The sequence below is a fragment of the Xenopus laevis genome, chromosome 3S (assembly GCF_017654675.1).
Source record: "Xenopus laevis strain J_2021 chromosome 3S, Xenopus_laevis_v10.1, whole genome shotgun sequence".
Taxonomy (NCBI): Eukaryota; Metazoa; Chordata; class Amphibia; order Anura; family Pipidae; genus Xenopus; species Xenopus laevis.
Window position 1 is genome coordinate 64,716,571 of NC_054376.1, and position 16,926 is coordinate 64,733,496.

The 16,926-nt window shown below is 39.9% G+C and overlaps 1 protein-coding gene across 4 annotated transcripts in view; it reads left to right on the plus strand.

The window, feature by feature from the left end:
* The first annotated feature begins 6,891 nt into the window (after positions 1-6,891).
* ahcyl2.S (adenosylhomocysteinase-like 2 S homeolog) overlaps positions 6,892-16,926 on the plus strand; it is a 66,949-nt gene continuing 56,914 nt past the window's right edge. For 2 of the 4 annotated variants that reach the window (XM_018254313.2, XM_018254315.2), the window contains exon 1: positions 6,893-7,325. In XM_018254313.2, coding sequence (XP_018109802.1) covers positions 7,029-7,325 — 297 coding nt within the window. In that variant the 5' untranslated portion in view covers positions 6,893-7,028. 4 annotated transcript variants of the gene reach the window in all.

Genomic DNA, 16,926 nt, shown 5'->3' on the forward strand with positions numbered 1-16,926 from the left:
GGGCATATAAAGTTAAAAATGAAAACTTGCTTAACATCTTGAGTGCTGTGAAATATACCCTTCATTTTCAAAATTTTAAATAATCTTGAAAACCCATACAATTAATAGCTTGAATTTTGAAAATATAACTCTTTGGCTTCTACATTAATTCAATTCATCAGTTTTTTTTCTAATATTTTATCTGTAATAATAAAGTACCTTGTACTTGATGGTAACTATGCTGCATGAATCCATACTAAGGTTTATTTAACATTTAAATGATTTTTAGCAGACTTAAGATATGGAGATCCAAATTATGGAAAGATCCCTTGTCAGAGAAACTACAGGTCCTGTATATTATACCTCTACCTTGATACAGATGGCTGAGGTATCTTTCTTCGCTAAACATTGTAAGCAGAATTAATATTGGTTTGTTTTTTTATTTAGTTTTTTTTTAATATGGTATAGAAACCTATTTGAAATATTTTGTGTAAATTATGAAAATTTGAATGTTCTAAATACAAAATAATAAGCAGTATTGTACTTGTAAATATGAATAAAGCACACATTTTATACATATTATGACTGTTATACCTCATGAGTACTTTGCAGGCTTGCTTCTTACTTATGTAATGTGATTCCAGCCTTCCATATAATCCTACTTCCATACAATTGGACTGTACTGCTCTCCAAACATTGGGAAATGAGGTTTACTATTTAATTTCGTACTCTGCCCGTATTTAAGTCTGGAATAATGGTAGGAAAATACAAAAAAAAAGCCTTGTGACGAATTGTCCAGGGCATTTTTTTCCTGCCCACCCCCCATGGCACAACAAACTGATAAATATGCCTGTGTTCTGTGGTGCGATCAATGGCTATTGAGTAAAGAAGAGTAAAATTGCACTTTGATGATAATGAAAATCTTAAAGGGGTTGTTCACGTTTAAATGAACTGGTTGTATGATGTATGATATTCCGAGGCAATTTACAATGGCTTTAATTTTTTATTTGTGCTTTTTAAGTTATTTCATTTTTTATTCAACAGTTTACAGTTTTGGCAAACTGGATGCTAGGGTTCAAATTACCCTAGAAACCATGCATTGATTGGAATAAGAGACTGGAAAATTAATAGAAAGTTAAGTAGTAATAGGTAGCAATAACAATAAATTTGTAGCCTTAAAGAGCATTACTTTTTTACAAGGGGTCAATGACCCCATGTATAGTTTATCATTATTATTAATAATATATTAACTATAAAAAGGAAAAATGAAGGCTAATTAAAAAGTTGCTCCGGATTAGCCATTCTATAACATACAAAAGGTTGACTAAAAAGTGATCGACCCCTTTAACAGCCCTTTGTCAATGTAAAAAATCTGGGAAGGTAGTATATGTGTATCTTTCATGAGACTGAAGACACAACTGTCATAATCATGACTTGCAGTTAGAAAATTAGACAACAGGGGGTACTGGAGCTCTCTATACAACACAGAGCCTTCCATTTCTACCTTCTCATGTTTTTTTTTAAATTTAAAATTCACGTTACAACCTATATAATGTGCAGTGAGTGGACAACATGTCATCATGAGCAAACCACTGGAGGATGCAAAGCACTCTGAAATGGAGGACTCTGGGGCATATTTATTAAAGATGAAATTAGAGCTCACCACTGTCTGCTAGAGTAAAATTCCACTGCTCTCTACTCCTGCTATGGGATGTTTGGGTGCAGCTTTATCAGTGGTGGAAAGTGGGAGCTCACTCTTTGATAAATACACATTGTATCCTATAGAAATGTTTAGGGAGAGGCAAAATTTCACTCTAGTGGTAAGATCTATTTTCACTCTTTCATAAATATTCCCATAAGCTTTAGTTTGCTACCTGTCAGATTCTAACCTGAAATCTCAGGGAAACAAAAGGGTTTAGAACAGGGGTGTCCAAACTTTTAACAACGAGGGCCAGATTTGATGGGGTGAAAATGTGTGGGGGCCGACCATTTTAGCCTGACATTCTTTGACTCGAACCATTAAGTTTATTTTCATGAAGCTGCTGGGCTGCTGGATCCAGGCAAAATTAAATGTGAAGCTACTATGATATGTTAGTGCCCTACTGCACTGATCTCCTTCTTTCCCCATAGCCAGCAGGCCCGGACTGGCAATCTATGGGTTCTGCAAATGCCAGAGGGGCTGCTATATGGTTCCATAGAAAGTTACCAAATAGTGGGCTGGTAGGGGGATGTTTGGGCCTCTGTGTACTTGGAATGGCAGGGCCTATTTTGACTCCCAGTCCAGGCCTGATAGCCAGCCCCCACCCACCCCCGAATCCAGCCTCTGTAATCTTGTAATTTTTTATTCAACTGTTCATTCTCTCTCCGTTACACACTCACCTTCTGTAACTCCCCCTCCCTCTCAAAAACCAGGCATGAAAAAAAAGCTACACTACTAAAAAACCCTTTCTATCCCCTGACTCAAACCTCCCCCCCTCCTCCATAGTTTTACAACTCCGGTCTCCGTTACTCATAAGCTCCTCTCCTTCTGGAGCTGCCAGCTCCCCCCTCCCTCTCAGAAACTAAAGGTGGACTGGACTCCTTGACTGTCTTCCCTGCAGCTGCTGCACATTCATTTCTATGTGATCACTGAGACACTTGTTAGATAAGCAGGATCAAGCTGCAGCAGCACATTCACTTCTCACGTGTCTCAGTGATCACATAGAAATGAATGTGCAGCAGCTGCAGGGAAGTAAGTCACAGTCAGGGAGTCCAGTCCACCTTTAGTTTCTGAGAGGGAGGGGGAGTGACAGAAGTTTAGTGTTTATGTAGCGGAGAGAGAACAGAGCTTTAAAAACTCACGGAGGCTGCTGGCTGCTGCAGTGGGAATGGGGAGGCGGGTTGGTGTGCCTGTGCTGTGGCATGTAAGGAGAGGTGGAATCCCAGTCGGCAGCAGTTTTCTCAAGTGCAGCAGGTGCGCGTGTGACATGCTGCTGCGACGTTCTGCTCCTCTTCCGGCTCCCTCTCTGGCACTGACTTCCTGTTCACCGCTGGCCACTTCCACTGCACCCACTGGGGTGGTGTGAAATGCTGCTGCCTGCGGGCCAATTAAAAATGAGTCGCGGGCCGCAGTTGGCCCGCGGGCCGTAGTTTGGACACCCCTGGTTTAGAACAAAAGCAAAAGTGTCACAGCCCTGTAGAATATGTTGGTGCTTTATAAATATAATCTCATTTAATAATTATGTGGCTGTTACAGGCATATGCACATACAAAATAGGCTAACTGAAAAATGTATGTCTGAGAGGTGGTCCTTCACAATGTTTTGTTCAGTCTCTGTGTGAAAAGACCATGTCATGCTGCTGATGTTAGTGACTGGCATAATCATCATACAGAAGTTGTAGCACAAGCTTTCGGCGACCAACCCCTTCCTCAGGTGAAATACACATTTGTGAACATAAACCCATTTTAAATACCTTACAGCCCGTCTGATACAAATACGTGATACGTTTAACCCCATCTTAGCCACATATTTAGTCACTGTTTTAAACGGCTTCATATCAATCATTTGTATAGCTGACCAATGCATAATAATCCTTGTTTCCTTATCTGTATGAATGTAAAAATAAATATAAGTATCATTATTAAAGACAATCAATACAAAGTATCCATCAACAAATATAGCATTTATAGAAAAAACTTTTTAAGATAAAACTTTCATTCAGTCCTTAAGGGGAAAGAATCCAATCTTAATCCATGCTGCCTCTCTTTTAAGAATCGAATTCAAAGGAAATTCGAAGTCGTAGTATCCTATTCGATGGTCAAAGTTTTCAAAAAATTACTTCGAATTTCTAATTTTTTTACTTCGAAAATTCCCTCGAATTCACTTTGACCCTTGATAAATCTGCCCCTAGGGCACACAGGCAGATACGGGGAAATAAGTCGCCCAGCGACAAATTTCCTTCTGGGCGAGTAATCTTCCCGCTGGCTAAAATGTAAATTGGCGGCAGGATGGCATTCAGCGCAATTTGGTTTTCGAAGTCGCCCGAAGTTTCCTCATGAGGCAACTTCGGAAAACGAATACATTTTAGGCGGCGGGAAGGCAGTTCGGGAAGATTAGTCGCCCTGAAGAAGAGGAGATTTGTCACCGGACGACTAATCTCCCTGAATATGCCTGTGTGCCCTGACCCTTATGTGCGTTTAGTCGAGCCATCTGTCCTACATAAGGTAGTACACAAAGACGCACATACAAACTTGTAGCCTGCACAGCTGGGGTTTGGGAAAGCCAATTGAACCCCAGAGCACAAAAAGTGTGTGAGTGTAAATTCTTTTGTTTAACTTTTTAATGGCCCTTGCACTCTCTTTTACCTTTACACAAGGAACAGGAGAGACTATGTAGTTACTGTCTGGAGTCAAGGATTTGAATGCATAAATCCACCCCATAAGCCGTTAAACATTTGTGAGTATAATTGCTGCTACTAGTACTGTTGGTGGTACATATACACTGTACTAGAAAGTACTGCACTGTTATTATATTTTTATTGGTTTTTTCCCTTGCTCTGCTTCTGGAGCAATCCAGTGACACACATTTACTTGGAATTTGCATTTGAAATTTGAAGAGACTTTGATCAATTGTGGATTAGGAAAACACTTTATTTGGGATATTTTTAGTTTAACATATGTTGCTTGAGGACTCCATATTGACTCTGATTTATGAGAAATGGAAATTTTTTCTTAACACTATTATTAGGGGGGATGTCTTGTCATGGCTAGATCTCTGTTCAGGTAGAGCAGACAACTGGAGACGAAACAAAAGATGTTTTGAGGGATTGAAATTGTGTAGAAATTTGTGAAAAGACAGAAATGCAAGTTGAAAAGGTCTAAAGTTTTGGTAAAAGTCCTTTTAGGGTTTAGGGATAACAGTCATATGAAAAAGTTTGGGAACCCCTCTTAATTTTTTAGAGTTTTGTTTATCATTGGCTGAGCTTTCAAAGTGGCAACTTCCTTTTAATATACAACTTGCCTTATGGAAACAGTAGTATTTCAGCAGTGACAAAGTTGATTGGATTAACAGAAAATATGCAATATGCATCATAACAAAATTAGACTGGTGCATAAATGTGGGCACCCCAACAGAGAGATTACATCAATACTCAATTGAGCCTCCTTTTGCAAATGTAACAGCCTCTAGACGCCTCCTATAGCCTTTGATGGGTGTCTGGATTCTGGTTGGTGGCATTTTTGACCATTCGTTCAGGGACAATCCTGGCCCCTCCGCCGCCTGAGGCAGCAGCAGTATCTGCTGCCCCCCCCTCCCCTGGAAATTAGCTCTTAAAGTACTGCCCCTGGTACCTAGTGGGGTGCTGCCGCCTGAGGCGACAGCCTCAACTCGCCTCATTGGCAAAGCACCCCGGCATTCGTTGATACAAAATCTCTCTGGTTCAGTTAAATTTGATGGCTGCCAAGCATGGACATTGCAATAGTAAGAGAGACAAGATGCTCCAGATTATACTGTAGAAAGCTCACCAAGTTGTAGATGTGGTCCGGGTGCACCAGTCACAGACCCCCAGCTTTAGGGAAAATTTGAAAAAGATGCAGGGCTGTCCGCCACTCAAAAGGATTCACAGGACCAAAATATTTTAGTTAATGCCGAGCATGGACAGCCTGCTTCAAGTCATCCCATAGATTTTCGATGATATTCAAGTTGGGGGACTGTGATGGCCAGTCCAGAATATTATTCTTCTCCCTTTGCATAAATGCCGTGTGTGGGGCCATCCGACGGGCTATCCCGATAGATATTTGCCCGCATGTCAGCCAGATCTCCATCAGGCAGGTTAAAAAAAATCCCGTCTGATCGTGGCCACATCTGTGATCCGACCGCCCGTATCTGATGCATTGTGATCCGATCGTTGGGCCCTAGGGCCCACGACCGGATCAGCCCAATATCACCCACCTCTACGTCTATGACCACCGTAAGCTTGGAAATGGGTTGTGTGTTTGATGGCACAGAATCTCCGTTATGAGGAAAGTTTGGCCAGTATGGGATTGATTACACTGGTGCTTTAGGCATACAATATATGAGGACCAGTAGAGCCTACCAGAACACATGAGGGCATCCATTCAAACAGAACATTTAATTTTTAAATAGGTAAAGTTGTTGTTTTTTTAGTGAGAGCTGTGAAGTTGTGGAATTCTTTTCTTGAAATAATGTAAATGTGCTCAGGCGGCGCTGAAAATGCCACCCCCCCCCCCCCCCCCAGCGCAGAGAGTGAAACTGCACTCTCTGAGATAGAAAAGCTGGGAAAAACGGAAATTCAGCTCTTTTGTAGCCCCTGGTAACTTCTGGGGAGCTGCTCATCTTGCCTCAACGCCCCTGAATGTACTTGATACATTAGATAGCTTTAAGAAAGTATTGAATGTCTTTTTAGCTAGTGAAAATACAAACCTACTGCAAATAGATTTAAGTACAAATGTTATTTAAAATAGGCCCTGGAATTTCAAGTACACAGAGGCCCATAGAGCCCCCTCCAGGCCCAATAACTAGTAACTGTCTATTGGCAGCATCCTCCTCCTCAGAATTTGCCAGAATTCACAAACTGCCAGTCACAGAACGTATTTTCCGTGACACATTGACCACATTTAAATATTCCCAAATCAGTGTTTTCTGGGCATGTGCCGATCACTAAAGAAAAGAGGTCGGTGCAAAGGAAATAGTCGTTTTCTCTTTCCCTGTGGATAGGCACTTGGACCTCGACTCTCAGCCTTATCTGTATCTGTTGCTTTAGTATTACATAAATATAGCTATTCCAGCAGGTTCCAAACTGAACTGCATTATACGCTCTCTCTCGCACAGAGGCTCCATTCACCGTTGCACCATGGTAATGGTAGTTCGGACGTGTGCTTGCCATTTCGTAAGAGCTAATGACTGGAACTACGCGTCCCATAATGCACTGCGCGGAGGCGGTCGGTGCTAACAGGGGCGTGTTGGTGGCTGCCGGTGGCAGCGTGTTAGTGTTTGTGTGCGGTAAGCAGGAGCTGAAAGGACAAGAGAAGAGATCGAATCTTGAATAGCCATGTCTGTGCAGATCGCCCCCGTCAAAATGGCAGATATGGAACTAAGAGATGTGAAGAGTGAGAAGCCACCCGAGAGCCTTTCTCTCGCAGCTGTTCCAGAAGTCCCGGCCATCCTAGTTGCCGTGTCACCTACAGAGCCGGAGATCAGTCCGATCCCAGCGCTGAGCCTTCCGATGAAAGGAGCACCGGCTTCCGCCATGAAAAGAACTGACCCGACGCTGCGGCCAAAGGACGGCGGCGATGAAGCAGGTAGCCCAGAAGGAGCGGTCAGCGAGGCCCCGCGCACCGTCAAAAAGGTAATTGCAGGTTTGCTGAATCTGGGAATCGTCCGCTGCAGTTATTCAAACTACAACTCCCAGAAGCCCCTAAAGATGGGGGATGCTGGGATATCTAGTTCAATAACCTATACAGAACGTACATAGATTAGGCATCCTTTTTGAAGCGTTGCATCTTTATCACCGGTTTCATGGTATCCAGCTCTTTGACTTTGAATGGGACTATTTTTCCTCCATCTTTTCTACGCGAAGGGGCATCGTGTTGTTGCTAAGATGTGATTTACCCTACAGGTGAACGCAGCAGCATATAATCAGAAATCCCTACACTGGTACTCTCTTTCTCTTTAGCTGCGCGAGAGCCGTTGTGTGATTGGTTGCTCTTTCTTGCCTTCTCTGAGCGAGCTAACTGATGCATGTAGGGAGAGACGCAAATAATGCGCAGCTCAGCTCCACTGACGATAGTCAGGTGACCTTGAGCTTTATCTTCTGTTTCAGTGCTTCTTATGACGTTCTGTGTTTATGTAACATTGTCTATTTCCCCCACATACAACAAGGCAGATCCGTTTTGGCAAATTAAATTAATATAGTAAATTTTCACATGTCAAACAGGGATTTTATGAGGCCCCTTAATAAAGAGATTATTTCCCCCCTATTAACAAATGAGTTGTTGTAAACCACTGAAAGTGGATTCTGTGGCATATTTTATATCTCCTGAGAAAATGGTTAAGAACTACTGTTGTGAGTTACCCGGAAGGAAAAACGAATTTAATATTAAATGTCAAGTTGAAATGTGTCGCATTATGCCTGGCAAAAATGCTGACCTTTTTATTTATTTATTTTTAGAAATTTTAGGAAAGTAGTTCAGATATTTTAGGTGTCTTTCCTGTTATGTTGTTTATTCAACAAAATGCATGGCATTAAAACACCTGAAACTGCTTTCTATTGGTCACAGGGAGGGACGCCGGCAAGTGCCTGTGCTGGTGCTTTGTGACAAAACGCCAGCATAATGCACTCGTGGTGCTTCAATTTCAAAGTTGCCCGAAGTTTCCTCATGAGGCGACAAGAAATCGAAGTGCGCGAGTGTATTGGCGCTAGCGTTTTGTCATTATAGCAGGCGGAAGGCAGTTCGGGAGTTTGTCACCCTGCAGAAGAGGCGATTTGTTGCCGTGTGCTAGCTCCCTAAAATAGTGCCAGTATTTAATCAAAAACTAAATATTCAGTTTTGGACATCACTAATGTTAGTGTTTGAACCAGTTAATATCACTTTGCTTCAGTTAACCGAAAATGAATTAAGTGTTGTATCTTTTAAATAGCGACAAGATCTAAAACTAGAAATAAAAATTAGTGCAGTACCACCATCACAAATAAATGTTATTATCTTCCTTATAAAAACAAGTTCCTTGCACAGTTATCAGATGTTGAAAATGAGATTTAATTTCCACTACAGTGTTGTTCCACCCAAATTGTGTTAAACCTGAGTTCCTAGCATATTCTAACATATAAGCAGACATTAAGCATGCTGGGAGCATGGACCAGCAGTACCAAGGATGGATGGCTAACTTTGTCAAGCTCTTTAGGGTCAGCTGCCTTGTGGATGAAGATGGTCCTCTAATTAGAATCTCTGCTCTGTGTATACATTTTTCTTCACGTGGTGGAGGGGGGAGCACATTTTTTTCAAGCACAGAACACTTATGTTTGACCAAAGTGTACTGTCAGAAACAACATTTTACACTCCAGGGGGCAGATTCCTAAAAGGGTGAAGTGACTAACGCTAGCGAAAATTTGCCAGCGTGATATAATTTCGGAACTTTGCCAATTTCCTAACGGGTGCAGGCATCACTTTGCTAGCGAAGGAGATAGACACCAGCGTTACTTCGCATGCAAATTTTCGCTCTGGAGAACAGACGTAACTCCACAAATTCACTAAGATGTGGATTTTACTGAATGTAACCTCATTCGCCAGACTTGCCAGCTCAGACCAGACGAAGTGCAATGGAGTGCATAGGACTTGCTCAATTTTAGTGCAAGATTTTTGTAAGTCCCAAAAAACTCTGGCGTCTTTTCCTTTTGTGATAGCCTGCAAAGGTCCGTAAAAAATTTTTTGGGTAACCGGGTTCCCCCCTCCATTTTCTAACTTATGGAAAATAAACTATACACTGGGCTCATGTGTAGGGCATTATAACAACTCTATTTTCTTTATTAAGGTTTCCTGAACTTGTGTAATGTAATGTATTTGCTGCAACATATACGTCCATGTAACACTAGCGCATCTTCTCTTTGATTGCTGAAGTAACGCTAGCGAAAATTCGCCAGCGCTCTGGACGTAAGTTCGCACTTTAGTGAATTGCTGTTGTCCTAGCGAATTTGCTGGCGAAGTGTTGTTCGCTGGCGAATTTTTGGCAGTTAAGGAATATGCCCCTAGGTGTGTATTCTTCATAACTAAAGTCCCTGGGCTGACCAGGTAAACCTTAAAGGAGAACTAACCCCCCCAGGCCAAAAGCCCCCCTAAACTGACTGCCATTACCCCCCTCCCCTCTCTGATTTGAGCATGTGCATTTGAAGCAGATTCCTCACTTGGCTCAACTGTGCATTCTCCTGCAGGCTTCGTGTTGGCGTTGGGCCCCAAAAGGATACGAAGCTGCAGAAGATGGTGCATGGGAACATGCGCAGTGTGGGATTTTATGTTTACCTGGGAATAGGAAATATCTATTTTTCTTTCTAGAACCTAAGCTTTCAAAATCTGCTGAAAGTTTTGTGTAATTCTGCTTCTGTAGCAAGATATAAATACCTAAACGAAAACAAAAAATAAATGTGTTCATAATATACAAACATGTTTCAGAAACCACTTTTATGTAAGCTCAAAAATACAACTGATTTGGAAAGTTCGATGTCTTTCAAAAACATCAGTCTGTGTGGTATAATTTAGCAATCTGGATTAAATCTCTGAAAATTGTCTCCAATCTTCCACTTCATAGTATGTTATCACCCACTTCACCAAGATAAAACATGCTAAATAAGAATACCAGGCATCTGATGAATAATTTGCTGTCCAAAGTATCCGGCATGTGAAGACCCCAAATTATATCTCATGCATACTAATTTAATGGCTCATATTTCAACTACTCCAATAGCATACTGTTTTGTGTGTGATAAAAGCTTTAAGAAATATATATTCTTTCTAGGGGGTCAGCATATATTTTTGGAAAGTACAATTTGTTCTAAATCCAAAATTGGTGATGATAAGAATCGCCTCATAGCTTTCATTTTACAGCATCTTCTCTCTTATATAACCATATGTACCATGACTGAACAACCTTAAAATGAATGCTAGTTGTTTGGCCAATGAATATAGGGACCTGTTGCGTAACAATAACAGATCGCTGCAGTCACAGGGTTTCCCAGACAGACAGATATCATAAAATTGCCCCCTCTTAAAATATGTGCAGATAGGCGGGGTGATCCAGGTGAGAGCTGCTGTTAGGGTGGCCACCTGGCCAGTATTTTACTGGCCTGGCCGGTAAAAATGTTGCTTGATCCCAATGTTATTTATAGTGAAAAAACATAAAAATATAGGTATTTTTTTCCAGAAAAGGGGGCAAACCTAGCTGCGATGTGTGTTATGCCCCTCCGTTTTTGCAGTGATGGGGGCCTGGTGCACTTAAACCATTTAGCTTGACAAGTAAAGGCAAGAGGGCCCCAAATAATGCATACAAAGGTTTATGGTTATTTATATTGGCATATGGGCATAATAAATTTGCCACTTAATCAGTTTCTGACTTTATAACTGATTTTTTTTAAAGGCACATTGTCATGGGAAAAAAACTTTTTTTTTTTTTTTTTTAAACGCATCAGTAAATAGTGCTGCTCCAGGTCCCACTGCAACACATTCATTTACATTGAGTAGAAGAAACAACAGCCTGCCAGAAAGTAGTTCCATCCTAAAGTGCTGGCTCTTTCTGAAGCACATGACCAGGCAAAATGACCTGAGATGGCTGCCTACACACCAATGTTACAACTAGAAAAAATACACTTGCTGGTTCAGGAATGAATGTTTATATTGTTTAAGATTAGATGGCTGTTTATCCGCTTCATCAGATTCCTTGACTTGGCATATTGTTCTTTGCGAGGCTATAATTTAAGCCTTTCATCTATTTCAGTGTAGTCTTATTTCAGATACTGTGTGATTCTTTGTATGCTTTCAGGCAGTATGTTGCATTTGTTATGAAATGTAGGGTGGAAGTGCATCTAATTGAGTAAGGTTTTTCTTGTATAATAACCTTCTTTTGTTCACAAGAAGTCAGGCATCCTCAGGGGGTACCTCTTTGATCTGTTCTTTACAGCAGTGCATTTCTTTGATTTCTTTGGGTTTTCTGTAAACATATTTATGCCACAGTGATTATAGGATGCATTTATGGTCATTCTACTAATGGCACATGGTTATCAGTTGAAAGACCTTGTCCTCTTTTACCTTTTTCAGTGCAGCATTAGCAGTGCGTTATTTTTGTTTTTATATAACCGATCATGTGCATTCCCTTAAGCTGGCATTATACACCTGTGCAACACAAGTAGGGTCTTGTCCTGGACATGCATTCTGTCTCTTTTTAATTAAAATATGAATAGTTTGTTGTACCTACCAGAGCATAATGGTGTAATTTTACACTCGATCCCACCTCTTTGGTTCTTCAGAGCAGTTCTGGCCGGATAAGACAGTATCCAGTTCTGTATAATGAACACCGTATATATGGGTCTCATAATGCACCTTTAGTGGAGGCTTGTTTAAAGGACGCTGGTGGCATATACCAATTTCAGATATCCCGTATGAGGAATATCTGTTTTTTTTTTTTTTGTTTTTTAAGCACAAGAAATTTCCAGTCCAGATATGCGGATCCAGTTGCCTCTGGTGTGTTTTTTAAATCTTGGAAAGTTATCTGCTTGTGCCCTGCAGCCTTAAAGGAACAATAACACCAAACAAATGAAATTGTTTTAAAGTAGTAAAAATATAATATACTGTAGTGCTGCACTGGTAAAACTGGTGTGATTGATTCAGAAACCTTTCTATAGTTTATATAAACAAGCTGCTGTGTAGCCACGGGGGCAGCCATTCAAGCTGGAAAGATAAGAAAAGGCACAGGACAGTTAGCCAATAACAGAGAAACTCTGTAGAATACAGTGGTATTCTTCTGAACGTATCTGATATCTACTGTGTCTCATGTGCTTGAATGTTGTCCCATAGCTTCACAGCATCTTGTTTATATAAACTATTGTAGTGTTTCTGAAATTGTTCCAGAACAGGGAAGCAGTACATTACAGTGTCATTTCTTTAACACTTGTTTTTTGGTGTTACTGTTCCTTACATGTTCATTGGCTCATGGTACTATTTGTGATAACCCAAAAAGCTCATATAATGAGCAAAAAGCAATATTTTACTAAAATTGTTGGAACCTACAATCAAAGTGTCACTTTGTGGTAGGACCATGAAAAAACGGTAAAAAAACAGAATATAGATTGAAGTTTGACAGTGATAAAATTCAGAAACTTTTCATATGCTCAAAATGCTGTCTGATTTTGATTTGAATTTCAAGGAGTTGGTGTAGGCTTTTGCTGTTTATTCATTTGACTTCTGTTATCAATTTGAAATTAATTAAGATGAAGTTAAATTGATAAACACTTACTCAGTGTACTTTTCATGACATTATTTACCTAGGCAGATAGTGAAAGAGATTGAACAAATATCTTTGAAAAGCCTTCTTCACCTAAAGTACAATTTGATCCTTTGTGACAGGTATCTTCATTCACAGGCTATATTTCTATTTCTAACAAAAGCCCTTTTATATGTTGTTAACGTAGCTTGGAGTAAGGTATGTTTTTTTTTCCGTCCGTTATGCTGAGTGGCCTTCTGTCATATTCTTCTCTATGACAGTATGGTGTATTGAAAAAACACATTGCCCATAAATAGTCTTATTTTATAAGTGTGCTTTTTTCAACATTTTGTGCAATATTTACATTATGATAAAGGTTGGCATGTTCGTATTAAAAATAAAAGCTCCCCACAGCTGCTAGGGATTCTATTATTATAATTACCTTTTTTGTACAATATGTAACATTCTTACACTGAAACATTTTTAAAAGTTTATGATCATACGTTTTGTAAATCATCATACCACAACAAGGTAAACCCTATATGGAGGTCTTAGGCTGAGGGATTTTTGGTATCATATCTTTTGGCACAATGTGCAGGGCCACCTACGTTGCCAGACGCAATCCAGCGTAGCTAGCTCCAGTTTAAATATAGCTATAAAAGGTTATTATCTTCACAGTTGTGGATGCTGGGAATAGTCAGGACAATGAACTCTGGTGACATCAATTCTGCAGGACAGCTCACAACTGTATGCAGCAAATGTTTGTATTGTCTGTAACATGGCACACGGGCATTCCCTCACTCCCCTCAAATGTATTCTGCCATTTATAGATCAAAATTCTCCAAGTTGAAAAGACACGCTGCAAAAGATACACTGGAAAAATATCCTAAAAATTGCACAGTATGCTATAGGCATAATAGTTACACTCAAGAATTTTAGTGTGTCATTTGAAAACAACTAAGGTTTCTCAGATCTGATAAATTCTACAAGGGCACACTGATTAACATTTAATCACATTTTTCTAATTTAATCTGGACACGGACTGAGATGGTTGAAAAATATAGTATATTAGTTGCCTTGCATTTTAAATGTGTAATAAAAAGGTCAAACGTTTAGGCTGCATGATTAATCAGATCAGCTTGCAAGGTAGCTTAGTGTTGCACCGTGTCCTCTTTCAGGTTTTTCAAGCAACCTTTGTTGCTTTGGTCATCTACTTTACAAACTTGGATTAATGTCCTCAAGTATGAAGCCATGGCATTCATAAAAGACTTGAAACAAAAGCTTGTTTCATGAAATGGCCAGGGCTGCTTCTGTGTTATCTGCCCTATGCCCTAGTAAGGGGATCTCACCTTCCTCATGGCAAAAACTCCCCTGGAGGTGGCTATTATATTCAGAGCCTGTCTTAAGCTTGCCAGGTATAAATGAAGTTTTTTATATTAACATGATGCATGCATCTGAAGTGTAAACTTATTTGGTTTCTAATCTCCGTTGTGCAGAGATTATATTTTACAACCTGAATTTCATTTAATATCTATTGACTGTAAACTGTGAACATTTTGTATAACAGCGCTTAATTATCCTTTGTCATGCAACCTTTAACCTTTTGTGAAGATTGCCTTTAAATTCCAGCACATTAATTATAAACTTGAAAGATAGGAAGATATACAGAAGGGTTTGCTGTATGATTTTTTTTCTTTAGCAATCTGTGTTCACTATTAATAAAACATTAAGGCCTCATTTATTAAAGGTAAAATCACTTATACTTTCAGGAATAAGTTGTCCGTCCATGCACTTAAAGATCAGTTTGTTTGTCCTGGTGATTAAGAGCCATTTTACGCCAGATGTTTTCTAAACTGGGGAGAAAATGCAAAGCCAGGTGTGATCTATAAATCTTCAATTGATATTAAAGTGAATGGCCAAATCTCATTCATACATGTTATCTCTACGGTTATCTCTACAGAAGGGGACCATATTCATCCCAAAATTATTAGCTTAAAACCAGCCAGCCTGATTTTTTCTTGTTTTGATATGATTCAAATATTTTTGCTTCATTCATGTTTGTGCTACTGCACTTAAAATAATTATTTCAGATTTCAAGCGGAATTCATCATTAAACGTCCTACTTCTCTTTGCATTGAAGTACTTAACTTAGTACAGATGTCCACAACTAAATTTGTCATATGCAGATACCTTTTTTTTGGCTTGTGCCCTTTAAATCTATGCACAGGCAGAACACATACAGTAGGAATGCAGAAGATTGTTCTAAACTGGATTCCATGAAGTCACTGACTCAGCTAATTTTCAAACAAGAAGGCTTGATATGATTGACATAAAGGACACAATAGGCTTCTTTTTGTGTCAGTGATTACATATTGTATGAACATGTATACATTACAACTGCAATTAATTTATAAGCCCTTAAAGAGTAAATATACTGCAATCCCTGAATCTGCACCAAGGGGTAAGTAAAAAGTTAGGGGCATTTCCCCAGGGGGGGGGGGGCAGCAAGGCTGGCGGGGAGGGGGTCTACGTAGGGTAGGGGGGTAGGGTTTTTTTAGTTACAGGTTGAATTCTCCTTTAAAGTGGCTGACTAACTCCGAGTTAGAAAGCTGAAAAGCAGGAAGTTGGGTTCTGTTCTGTTAAACATCCAGTCACTCCAGCTATTATAGATTCCATTTTCGCCTATCTAACTATATTAGAAACATTTTTTATTTTTACACTGCACGTTTAATAAGTCATATACTACCAGCATATTACCCTCTTTGTACAATAGAAGGGTTCATGTCTGATAAGTAAGTGAGAATTTGGACAGACTGTTTGGAAACAGACTGCTTCAAAGGGTATGTAAGCAGCTTCACGTATAGCATTTGTTTTGAAGAGCAAAAAAACAGAATTGTTCAGTTCGTAGAAATATAGTGTCTTTCATGTATTTTATGAGTTTTAAAAATATCATAGTAATAATGACATAGTTACTTTCTCTCTGTCTTTCGTGAGGGAACATTCCCTTCTCTCCCCAGCAGTTATCAGAGTGCCAACTGATCTGAAGTGAAGTGTTAATCTGTTTTTTAGATTTTTAAAACCAGTCTTTCATGTTGCTGCCACACACACGCTGACTCTTTCCCATATCCCACGCAGCAGCCGTCTCCTATTTAGTAGGAGAACCAGGAAGGATCTGTGCTGTACAGTCACGAGAGATCAGCAGCAAGCTTTTAGAACCTCTTTGTTTCCTACATTACTGGATCTGCTTAGCAATGTGCTCTTTATTTTCTTAGGTTTGCCAATGTGAAGCTTTTTCTAATTCTATCTTAAGTTAGCCATAGATGCAAAGATCCGAACGTACGAATCGAGGATTCGTACGATTTTCAGACTGTGTGTTGAGCGTCCCGACATTTTTCTCTCCACTGAGATCGTCCGTTTGGTCGATCGGCCTGGTGAAAAGATTTCTGTCGGCTGCCGATAATTTCTCTGCATGTATTGGCGATCTACATATTTTCAGTTAGAGACTGCCACCAGCTTTGTTGGACATAACTTTTGTAAAATTGCTGTCAGGGGCAGAACATCGGCTGATCTTTTCTAGTTTATTTGGCAGGGCGGGAGATGGGGAAGTCCGATTGTTCGAGGATTTGAACGATTGAATCTTTGCATCTATGGCCAGCTTTACTCATCTGGCATACATACGTTTTTCATGTTGTTATTAAAGTGTCCTAAGATCCAAAAACAAACCGGAAGGTTAAATGGCTCCTGATATAAAGTATACAATGTATGTGATCAGGACCTTAAATTGTGTAAGCTCCACTTGGAGAAGGATTATGTCACTAATAGAGATGGGACACTATTTATTTTTTAATTCATCAAACCTTTCCCCTAGTAATTGTAATTGCACTCTGTGGAGTTAATGCCAGTCTGACATGGCTAAATTTACCAAAGCCTTCTGAGGCCTAAGGAAAGTGGCACATGAGGCAATACTGAACATTTTGTCTCTG